At 36.6% G+C, this 12,101-nt stretch overlaps 2 protein-coding genes across 2 annotated transcripts; both read right to left on the minus strand.

Moving 5' to 3' along the window:
* Positions 1–3,369: 3,369 nt before the first annotated feature.
* LOC112097021 (uncharacterized mitochondrial protein AtMg00810-like) lies at positions 3,370–4,566 on the minus strand. The gene is made up of 2 exons (XM_024181279.1): positions 4,377–4,566; positions 3,370–4,127 (listed from the first exon to the last, which is right to left on the minus strand). Exons 1-2 carry the CDS (start codon positions 4,564–4,566, stop codon positions 3,370–3,372), a joined length of 948 nt encoding a protein of 315 aa, XP_024037047.1.
* A 4,867-nt stretch (positions 4,567–9,433) lies between these two features.
* Positions 9,434–11,510, minus strand: LOC18037285 (cytochrome P450 CYP736A12). The gene is made up of 2 exons (XM_006428007.1): positions 10,629–11,510; positions 9,434–10,048 (listed from the first exon to the last, which is right to left on the minus strand). The coding sequence occupies exons 1-2, from the start codon at positions 11,508–11,510 to the stop codon at positions 9,434–9,436; spliced, it is 1,497 nt and encodes a 498-aa protein (XP_006428070.1).
* Between the last annotated feature and the right edge of the window lie 591 nt (positions 11,511–12,101).

Raw genomic sequence — 12,101 nt, forward strand, 5'->3', positions numbered from 1 at the left:
GCATTGGAAATTTAGCATCTGGATTTTGGAGATAGATACATGTAGAAAATTGCTTGTGAACCATGTTTCATTTCACATTCTGATGTTAAAGGAATTTTATGATCGGATTTTATAGCTCGTACAATTACAGAAGAAGTATAATTGAATTATTTCTGATGTTTTATAGTATTACTACACTTCCAGTTTCTTTGGGGAGATTGAAGTGTACAGTATTACTACTGTATAGCACGTACAATTACAGTCATTTATACGAGGGCATTTCTATGGCTTCATCCATTAAAAATATGATAGTATTGCAGCTATTTTTTTTTTAAGTTACATTCTTTTGTAGGATAAATAAAAGTATAACGAAGGGAAGTATAGATCATCTTCATTAAACTTACAAAAGGAAGAAAAATAGAACCGCTAACAAAATTCAGTAACGAATCAAATCACATTCAATTTTCTTCTGAGTCTTTCAATTATTAGTAGCATGACAAAAAGTCTTCCCACCCATGTAAGGAAGTTTATTTTTAACATGTTTCTAATCCTAAGGATTAAGAGGAAGCTGGTTAGCTGTCTTGGAATATTTTGGAGGATGAGCACCTTCCTTGCAAAGATAATAACAATGGCAATTTGGTTGATGGCATGCACCCCAAGCAGTTGTTTTGGGATGCAAATGAGTGCAAAATTGATGACATTCTGGTTGGTCGCATGGAGAGGGTGAGCCTGATACCTTCTCATTTTTGCATACATGCAACCATCTCTGGCTTTCACCTGTAACAAGCTCAAACTAGTCATATATAGGATCTAAATAAAGTTTTATTGTTTTGATAATTTTTAAATAAACTTTCTCGAGGTTTGCCAAAACGAAAAGATAGTGTGGACAATTATAAAACTCAGATATATGAGTTTCAAAACTTGTTAATGTTTAATAAAGTGAGTTTTATGTATAAATTGTTGGTCGTATGTGCTTGTGGGGAGTGGTGATAGGACATAATTTATCTTTATTATATGTTTTCTAGTTATTTTTAATTAATTAATTTAGTTTATGGAACAGGGTAATAAATTGATGGTTGAGAATAATTTGTGCTTAAAGGGATCAAAACTGGAGAGAGTTGAAGATTACTTATGCTCGTTGCCGCAATGATAAAGTCCAAAAAAAAAATTAAATCCATTAGCCGAATTAATAGCTAAATGACATGAGAAATATTAGCTAAATTAAATGGGTTATTACAATTCCAAGTGGTGAGCACGTGAGTGAGAACAAAACAAATTAAAAGACCAAGCCTTTCGGCTTTAGAATTGAAAAGGTCGGTGGCCCATTTTGGAGACTATAAAAAGAAAACGAAACTTTGGCTTTTGAGGGGGAGTAGCCACCGGAGGAAGCAAGAGAAACGTGGAAGCCAAAAGAGAGAGGAGCATTCGGTAGAGAAGAAAATAACGGCAGTAGCAGTTTAATTCCCCATGGCTGAATTTTTGTTTTGCGTTGCTCCCAATTCAAATATATGTAGCTAATTTTTTTTTACTGAGGTTAAGGATGAAATTCTATTCAATGAAATTCATTTAATTAATTCCCTACACATATTCTTTAATGTTTATGATTCTTGTTTCACATGATTTGTTGGAATTTTTTCACCAATTCTGTCATGCATTTTTTATTGTTAGGATTAATATTTGACGAAATCTATGCTTGGATCTATAAAGTTGATAAATGATTATCTTTGATTCTATGTCTTTTATTAAATGGTTTACACAGAGTGCTTAGTAAAACTTTAACTCTTTATTATTCAATATGTTTACATGAGATGTTTAGATATCATACTATTAAGCAAAAAAAGAACCTACACAAGATTAATTTTAATTGATCTTAATTGTTATATCCATGGGATGATATAGATTGATTTTGAATTGTCACTCTAAAATTGGAAATTAATTAACAATTAGATAATTATTAATTGAATAGTGGTAGATTCTGAAACTTTAGTAATTTTTATCTTATTGAATCCTTCTTTGCTTCAATTAATTGTTTTCTTATTTTAATTAGTTTTATTTCCCTTAAAAACTCAATTTGCTCAACTAGGTTATGATGAATATTAATTTTAGATTTAAATTAGACTTTTCAATTTATAGTAATCCTTATGAGTTCGACCTCGTTATCACTATTCTATTTTTATATTCGTGCACTTGCGAGTATATTAAATTTTTTTTCACAACAAATGGCAAATGTAGATAATTACAATAATAATATTGGCGGAACTTTATTGTGTAAAGTATTGTGTTTACAACTCTTTATGTAGGAAGAAAATAATAGTAATAGGTAAACTATAGAAAATATGTGTATTTCAAGGCACGGTACAAATGTCACTTTCCTTAAGACGTTGTTTCACCCCTACCAATTGAGTGATGTACATGGGTTAAGCAAATATGTCTCTAGGATATAATGAAGCAATTGTTTGTTTACTTGTATTGTGTATCAACGAAAGCAAATCAAAATACTCTTAAATGTTGCAAGGCTACAAAGAAACAATATATTGCTCGTGCAAAAAATAATATATTGGATATTTAATGGACAAAAATGAATGTTTTGTGATGAAACTCATTTTAGAAAAGGGGGCTGAGAAAAGAGTGGTGTGGGTGTTGGAGAATTAATAAATAAAACACACAAAAAACACACTATTTTATTTATTCAATAACACTCCTCACCAATTACAACTCTTATTTTTCACTCTCTACACCTTAGAGATTTTGTTACTTCACTTGATGCTTAAACCAAAGGGGAGAGGGGGTATTATACATGATACAAATTAATCACAACCATTCATTTATTTAACTACTACATAAATCATCACCATTCATTAAAATCTACCACTCACCTACTTCACTAACCACACCTACCACAAGTAATTCAAACCTCACCAACCATACCTACTCATGGAATTTTCCATGAGTTGGGCTTGAATTTATTCATTTTGGATCAAGTTTATGACCCAACAACCCACACCAAGCAAACTTCTGAATTTTACGAAGTCATCTTGGTTGAGTGACTTAGTAAAGATATCAGCTGCTTGATATTGTGATTTTACATACTTGATTTGCACTTCTTTTCTTGCAATACACTTTTATGAAATGATAGCGAGTGTTTATGTGTTTGCTTCGATCATGAAAGATTGGATTCTTGGATAGGGCAATTGCTGATTTGTTATCAACACAAATCTCGGTTGGCTCTTCTTGTGTCAAACCCAACTCCTTCAGTAAATTTCTGAGCCAAATTGCATGACAAACACTTGATGTGGCAGCTACATACTCAGCTTCACAAGTGGATATCATGACAATAGGTTGCTTCTTTGACATCCATGTGAAAGCAGTATCTCCCATGAAGAACACAAATCATGTAGTGCTTTTTCGATCATCTACATCTCCACCCCAATCACTATCGCTATATCCAACAAGCTTGTAGTCATTAGAAAATGAGTATAACAAGTCGAAATTAATTATACCTTTGATGTAGCGAATGATTCTTTTTGCAGCTTTAAAATGAATGGTTTTTGGATTCTCCATGTATCGACTCACAAGTCCAACAGCATGAAGGATATCTGGTCTCGTGCATGTCAAATAACATAGGCTTCCAACTAAACTTTTAAAGAATGTTGGATCTATATCTTCGCCTTCATCATGTTTTGATAACTTGACTCCGCATTCCACTGGTGTGCTTATAGGATTGCAATCATTCATCTTGAACCTTTTGAGAGTCTCCTTTGCATAGCTTTCTTGGGAGATAAATATGCCTTCTTCCTTGTGCTTGATTTCAATGCCGAGGTAATATGCCATCAGTCCGATGTCAGTCATCTCGAACTCTTTGATCATCACTCTCTTGAACTCTTCAAACAAGCTTGGATTACTTCCAGTGAAGATGAGATCATCCACATACAGGTACACAATCAAAATGTCTCCATAATTTTCTTTGACGTAGAGAGCATGTTCATATGGGCATTTGGTGAAGCCTTTCTCTTGAAAATACTTGTCAATTATGCTATTCCATACCCTTGGTGCTTGCTTTAACCCGTAAAGAGCTTTCTTCAATCTTAAAACTTTGTCTTCATGTCCTTTCACCAAATAGCCTAATGATTGTTCAATGTAAACTTCTTCTTCAAGGAATCCATTCAAGAAAGCAGACTTTACATCCATTTGAAAAATCCTCCTTTTGTTCTGAGCAGCCAAAGAAATAATAAGTCTAATAGTTTCAAGTCTGGCTATAAGAGCAAATACCTCGTCGTAGTTTATGCCATCCTTTTAACTATAGCCTTTTGCAACTAGCCTCGCCTCGTGCCTTTCAATTTCTCCCTTCACATTTCTTTTTATTTTGTACACCCATTTGACACCGATCGCCTTGTAACCTTTGGGAAGAGTAGTAAGCTCCCAAGTATCATTCTTCACAATGGCTTTGATTTCTTCCTCCATTGCAATTCTCCACTTCTCATCTAGTGCAACTTCTTGGAAGTTGACTGGCTCACAATTAGCAAAAAGGCAAAAAAGAGTGAGATTATCATGTTTTTCAGTTATCTCATAGAGATCTTGAAGACTCATTATACGTTCTTCAGTTCTTTCATTTAAGAAAGATGGCGATGAATCTCCGCATGTGTTTAATGCTGGTGACATAGGTCGAGTAGCTAGCTCTTGTTGTTCTTCTACTTATTTTATTTGTGTATAATCATTTTCTTCAATGGGAAAGAAGTTGAAGTCATCCACACCAGAGCCAAAATCTCATTTTCCTTCTTTATCAAAAACTACATCTCGACTGATCACGATCTTCCCGTTGTTTGGATTGTAAAGCTTGTATCCTTTAGAGTTGTTGTCGTAGCCAATGAAGATGAACTTCTCACTTTTGTCATCCAGCTTCGCTCTACTCTCGTCCGGTACATGTATATGGCCAATGCTTCCGAAAACTCTTAGATAGGTGATGCTAGGTTTTCTTCCACTCCAAGCTTTTTGTGGTGTCTTGCCCCACACGCTTTTTGTTGGAGATCGATTGGATATGTAGACTGCACATGCAATAGTTTCGGCCCAAAATTCTTTAGGTAGCCTCTTACTCTTGAGCATGCTTCTTGTCATGTTGAAGATGGTTATGTTCTTCTTTTCTGCAATACCATTTTGTTGAGGGGATCTTGGAACCGTCAAAGGGCGTCGAATTCCATTTGCTTCACAAAACTCTAAAAATTCTTTAGAAGTGAACTCTCCACTTCAATAAGATCTTATGGCTTTAATTTGGTATCCACTTTCTTTTTTCACTGCAGCTTTAAACTTCTTGAAAACTTTAAAGACTTCTGATTTCTACTTAAAAAAATACACCCAAGTTTTTCTTGAAAAATCATCTACGAAGAGAAGGAAGTAGTTACTTTTACCAAAAGAGTTTGGTTTGAATGGACCACACACATCAGTATGAATGAGCTCGAGTGGCTTCTGAGCTCTTGAGTTTGACTTCTTTGGAAAGCTCTTTCTGAACTGCTTGCCAAGTAAACATCCTTCACAAAGTTGATCAGGGTGATTGATGTATGGTAAGTCTTTCACCATGTTTTTCTTGAATAGTAGCTCTAATCCTCCAAAGTTAAGATGCCCATATCGAAGATGTCAAATCCAGGATAGATCTTTGCGACAGGCTTTGAGACATTTTGCAACATCATTTTGAATATTTAAAGGAAATATTTTATTCTTCGACATTTTCACCTTTTTAATTAGATTTCCTTTGTTATCTCTTAGGAAAAGACTATAATCTTTTAAGTGAATATCATAGCCTTTTTCTAAAAGTTGACCCAAACTAAGGATGTTGTTTTTCATATTGGGCATATAGTAAACATTCGAAATTATTTGGTGACTACCATCTTTTGTACGAAAAAGAATGTTACCTCTACCCTTCACTGGTACTTTTGAATCATCTCCAAAAGCGACACTACCATTCACATATTTACTTAGTTGCACGAACATGCTTCTGTTTCCACTCATATGATTGCTAGCACCTGTATCAAGATACCATGTATTTTCTTGACCTCCACTTGTATCATTGCGTGCTAGTAAAAGTGTGACATCTTCACCATTTTTCTCTTCAGTATAGTTCACCCTCTTCTCAATTCTGGTGCTTGGAGCTCTACATTCTGAAGCATAATGCCCAAACTTTTGACAATTATAGCACTGTACTTGGGATTTGTCATACCTCGATCTTGGATTGCCTCTACCTCATCCTCTGCTTGAGCTTTCTCCTTTGGCATAATTGGAGTTGTTGAAATTCCCACCTCGTCCATGACCATGACCATGTCATCTATCTCGTCCTTGACCTCTACCTCGGACATAATGTCTTCTCTCATTGTCGGAACTTTCTTCTCTTTTCTTTGGATTGACTTCCATCTTGACAAGTTGTTCTTCGATTCCTTGCTTCTTTTTTAGTTTTTCTTTATAGGCTTGCAACCTTCCTTGAAGTTGCTCGATTGTCATATCCTCTAGATCTCTTGTTTCCTCAATTGTCACAACAATATGGTCAAACTTCGAGTCTACTGATCGAAGTATTTTTTCAAAGATCCTTATCTCTTTTAACTCCTCGCCATTTCTTTTTAATTCATAGGAAATAGTCAAAACCTGAGTAAAATAGTCAGAAATTGACTACGACGCCTTCATGTGTAAGGACTCAAATTCTCCTCGTAATGTTTGGAGACGAACATTTTTTACTTGCTTTGCTCCTTTGTAAGAGGTCTCTAGTTTCTCCTATACTTCTTTTGAGGATGTTGTACCAGCAATTTTTTCAAAAGTATTTTCATCTAATGATTGAAAAATGAGATACTTTACTTTATTATCTTTCTTCTTCAAGTCTTTTAAATTCTCCTTCTGCGCCGCAGTTAAAGTGGCTTCATTTTCTGGCACAATAAAGCCTTTCTTCACGACATCTCATACGTTATGTGCACCCAATAGAGCCTTCATTTTAACACTCCAATTGTCAAACTTACTTCCTTTTAATTATGGAACTTGAAATGACATCATACCACCATTTGCCATAACTCCCAAATTGAGTAAGAATTTTGAGATTCTGAATGCACGGATGGATCCGGCACGTCAAAAAACTTTGGGAAAGACTCGAGTCAACTTTTGGTCAACTATCGGCAAAAGAGATGGCCGTATGATCATGGGATTGAGGCTACTGGGGATGTTGGAAATGGAAACAGGTGAGTTGGTTTGCGTTGCGTGGGACTTGGTAGACTTACGTGAATGTTACATGGGATTCAGGGTAGTGGATGCCGAAGTGGTAACCCTTGGGTTAGCTTGGTGCATGGGGCTTGGTCGCTTGACGTGGAAATTGCATGGGTGTGGTCAAAAATTTTATTTGGCAGGGTATCTGTGTTGGACTTGTCTTGGGGAAGGTGATCTCTCTCTAGAATGTCAACAGTGGGCTTATGAGGTGGGGATTTCATTTTTAGAGGCTGGTTCTTTGGGAAGGTCGCTTTTCTAGGGATTTTATTTGTTGGTACGTGGGTTTCAGTAATGGAAGCAGATAATGCCATATTCTCATCGGGATCCGTCACCCCCTCATTCATGGTAGCCAAAATTTCGAACCGGGATTCCTTACCGAAACTTTCCTGATGGCCGCATGTCACATCTCGCAAAATCTTCTTGCCTTTCTCAGTTCGAGACCTCCCTTTTTTGGTTACCACCATCCAAGGGCCAAACTTTAGGCTACCTTGGGTAACATTTCCGGCCACCGTTAATGGCCGTGTGCAATTATTGATAGTCTGAGCATCACCAGCCATATCCTCCAAGTTTCACCCGTCCTTAAAGTTATCCGACGCACAAATCTTTGTTTTGTCCATATTTTCCACAAGTAAAACATATATTTGAGTGGCACTCATATTCCACCTTTTGGATTTTGCCATCCAGAAGGAACTGTGCAACCAGGGGTTTATTAAGTGCAACCTCCACCGTAATGAGAGTGAATTTCCCTCGTGCCGCAGGTTCGGTGTTATAATCTATTCTAACAACTGAATCGATGATTTGGCCAAGCATCCTTAGAATGCTCTTGTGGTAGTAGTGGAGAGCCATCCCAGGCAACCGGATCCAAGCTATGACCGACTCAATTTCCTCCGTAGAACAATCAAAGTGAGGGTTCCATGGTTTAACAATAAGATAGTGTCCCATGATTGTCCATGGTCCTTGTGCCAGAACAAAATCAACATCCCCTTCCGATTTAAATCTGACTAGAAAGTAAACATTCTCCAGGTCAATGATATGGAATCTTAGGGTTGAACTCCAAAGCGATTCCAGTCGAGACGCAAGTGCTCTATACCCTATGCGTCTTCCTAAAAGCTTGATCACAACCGAGTTCTGGCACGGCTTAACTAACTGGGCATGGACCTTTTGAGAGAAAGAGATGGATCCTCAGGTTCGAAATCAAGATCGTCCGTCCGTCCCACCAAATCCTCTTTAATAAATTTCTGTGACTCCATCAACTTATCTCGAAAGGAGAGGGTCTCCGGTTTATCTCCATCTTCACCTTGAGCCCTAAACCTTGCTTTCTTAGTTGAACGACCGTCAATTATCGGTGGAGGGGGGGTCTTTCTCAAGAAGCATGGTTTTCGGGTTTGAAAAAGTCTAGCTTTCGCTTTTCTTTTAGGTCATCTGTTTGTATTATATAACGCTGATTTATAACGCTGATTTTTTTCCCCATGCAACAACATATTACTTGTTCTCTAGAAGTTTTTAGAATCAGTCATTAAATTCATGACCTATCTTCTTGACAGGAAGTGTTTGTTTCATTATCTCTGTTGGGATTCTAGAATAAAAAATATTTATATTTTGTGTGTGAGTATTGACTTGGAAACACCGTGATTTAGCCCGGGGATGCTTTGCCGTCATGATTACTTGAATTCTAGTAACAGTAGAAGATATTAAGTGGCTAAAATTTCTCATCCTATTCAAACCTTTAAGGGGAAAATGAAATTGACATGTGATTCTATCATGATATGAACATGAATTTTTTATTATTGTTATTATTATTTTTATCTAGGTTACCTGACCCCAACCCCACACACATACAAAATGGGATGCACTAGTCTTTTGGTGTTTTCATCTCGTTTACTATGTTATTGTTCTTCCTCAGAATGCTGAGGAAATGGCTTGGGAGTAGGCTCTGAATAGATCCCTCACTTTTGCTTGTAAATACACTGTGGCGGAAAAATAATAAAAACAAAATAAAAACTTTATTACCTTTTATATTTTAGTTGTTTGCTTTATTTTAATTTTCTTTATTACCAACTGCTAGATCCCTCACTTTTGCTTGTGAATACACTGTGGCGGAAAAATAATAAAAACAAAATAAAAACTTTATTACCTTTTATATTTGAGTTTGTTTTATTTTAATTTTATTTATTAACAACTGCGTTAGGCTAATCCAGAGATGGAACAAACAACATTATCATTAAGTGCTAAGGCGATAGCTTGGAACGGCCAAAAGATGTTTGGCCCGATAAGTCACAAGACCAAACTCTTCTGTCATGTCCAATTCAGTTGGCAACATTCCCTCGGGAAGCTCCCAATCAAAGCAATGCACCAGCTGTGCGGTCACTTGCTTAACGACGGTGAGTGCCAATTGCATTCCAGGGCAAGCCCTGCGGCCAGAACCAAATGGCAAAAGCTGGAAGTCACGTCCGCGAACATCAACACTACTCCCAATAAATCTTTCCGGAAAAAACTTCTCAGGATCATTCCAGGCTTTAGGATCCCTTCCAATTGCCCAAGCGTTTACAATTACTCGCGATTTTTTGGGTATGTGGAATCCATTAACCGTGCAGTCTTCCATAGATTCGTGTGGAGCCATCAATGGCGCTACAGGATGAAGTCGCAGGGTTTCCTTGACAACCATGTCTAGGTATTCTAGGATTTCCAAATCTGATTCTTCAACCATTCTTTTTAAGCCCACAATATTTTCTAGCTCTCTTTGTAGTTTCTTCATCACAGCAGGATGCTTGATGAGTTCTGAAAGTGCCCACTCGACTACCGTTGGTGAAGTGTCCATCGCTCCCGCAAGCATGTCCTGAAATTGAGGAAACCATAAATAAATGAAGCAGATGTTTAGGGTTAAAAATGACTCATGCAGATGATCTTCTGTCATATGTATTTTGCTATTCATGTTTACTGGTCAAGATCAATTCTGATATTATGTATGAATCACATGTCTGTATTTACTCATGTGAAAGCCAACACGAAGATGGATTCTGGTTCTATTATCTCATATGAAGAGGAAATATCGGTTTGTTAATAAAGTACGTAGAACATCCAAGAAACTGATAAAAAAATAGATGACCCAAAATTTGACAATTAATTCTCCTTCGAAAGAAACGTGAATCGGATAATTTTGTAGCTAAAATAAAAATACCTTTTCGTTTTAGACTTAATCTAAGAGCTTATAATGGGTCCCCTCAAGCAGGGGGAAAAATTATTCAAAATATGTGCAGCAAGAGTCTAGAAATCATCGGTTCTCTTGAAACTTATGTTGGTTATGGGATTAAAGAATTACTTAATTGTACGAAAATCCAGTGTCCTAGGCGTAGCCAGATTTTATACATAGCGGGGCAAATTTAATTTACTTGAAGAATGCGATTTGATGTGCTTACCAAGAGTATGGCTTTGATATGCTCTCGTTCGATCTTTTTCTCGGTGTCTTCTGATCCCTCGAAGCTCAACATCACATCAACGAAATCCTCGGTTCTATTTTCATCCTTAGATTGAACATGCTCATCAATAATCTTCTCTAAAAACGCATCATATGCCTTGGCAACAGCCTTCGAACGCTTTGTGAGGCCCTGAAGATCAAGTCCTGTAATTTGAGGAATGTAATCACCCAAATTAGGCTTTCCAACCAATTCCATGCCCTCTTGAACCACATTCTCAAACCCTCTCTCATCGAATTCATCATCCGAACATTTCTTCCCAAGTACCATTCTACAGGTCATGTTAGCACTCAAAGCCGAAAGCTTGGCACTTATGTCAACCACACAACGGGCACGCACCGCCTCTTTGAAGTACTCAATCAAAAGATCAAGCTCTTCTTTTCTTATAGGCTGAAAATAATTGATCTTGGCATTACTCAACAGATTTTGGGTGCAAATTTTTCGGACTTTTCTCCAGTAAGACCCATATGGGGCCATTGCAAAATTCTTTTGCTGATAAGACATATACTTACTAGCTTGAAGGGGAGGCCTGCTGGCAAAGATAAGGTCATGTGTTTTGAGAAATTGCTCAGCTGCTTGTGGTGAAGAGACAACAATTGTAGTCATTAAGCCCAAGCGTAGGTGCATGATGGGGCCATATATTTTGGCTAGTTTATGCAAAGCTCTGGGAGGAAATTTGCCTAACAAATGAAGGCATCCGAAAATTGGGAACCCTTTTGGCCCTGGAGGTAATATTTTTCTATTCTTTTTGTTTGCTTTCGAATAAAATGCTTGGAGGAAAAAGAAAGTTGCAGCTAGAGCAAGTAAAGTCGATAACCACGACATGATGATCTATTAATGCTAGGAAATTGAGACTCCAGTTTTCATTGATGAAGATGCAGAAATGGTGCAACTGGGACATTTATTTTTATAGTTGGAGAATTTGTTTGCAGTCAAGAGAGTTAGTGAAGGTGTTTAGCTTTTGTGATATCCTTCTTTTGCTTCCATTGTTGTTATTTGTTGCCGTTTTTGTCGGACTTCATAGGAGAAAGTGACAATTTTAAAGAAAGAGTTGCAGCGAGAGGCATAACTACTCTTGTACCCAAATTTTCGGAAAATTTTAAAATAATAGATTAAGGGTACATTTGAGATTGAGGTTAGGCAGTTGTAGCTTCCAAGTTACAGTGCTAAAGTGTTTGGTAAACACTAACTGTTGTACCTTGTAAACTATGTTAATGTATTTTTTCACTTGTATCATGAAAATTTTTTATATCTTTAATAATTTTGTTAAAATTATTATTTAAAATTTATATTTACTACATATTTTATTAATTTTTGTTTCATAGTTATATCTTTTTTTTCACAGTAGCTGCAACTTAAAAGCTACAACACCTCAATCCTCAAACACATCCTAAATGATAGAAAGTAAGTACCCTG

Source organism: Citrus clementina, unplaced genomic scaffold (genome assembly GCF_000493195.1).
Source record: "Citrus clementina cultivar Clemenules unplaced genomic scaffold, Citrus_clementina_v1.0 scaffold_7, whole genome shotgun sequence".
Taxonomy (NCBI): Eukaryota; Viridiplantae; Streptophyta; class Magnoliopsida; order Sapindales; family Rutaceae; genus Citrus; species Citrus x clementina.

What these genes read in the sequence shown, in the direction of transcription:
- LOC18037285 (XM_006428007.1), bottom strand. Translation starts at nt 11,510, where the DNA reads ATGTCGTGGTTATCGACTTTACTTGCTCTAGCTGCAACTTTCTTTTTC. An exon ending in ATATCAAAGCCATACTCTTG is followed by an intron (nt 10,049 to 10,628) that starts GTAAGCACATCA and finishes CCTCAATTTCAG; the next exon opens with GACATGCTTGCGGGAGCGAT.
- LOC112097021 (XM_024181279.1), bottom strand. Translation starts at nt 4,566, where the DNA reads ATGAGTCTTCAAGATCTCTATGAGATAACTGAAAAACATGATAATCTC. An exon ending in GCTTACTACTCTTCCCAAAG is followed by an intron (nt 4,128 to 4,376) that starts GTTACAAGGCGA and finishes GATTCCTTGAAG; the next exon opens with AAGAAGTTTACATTGAACAA.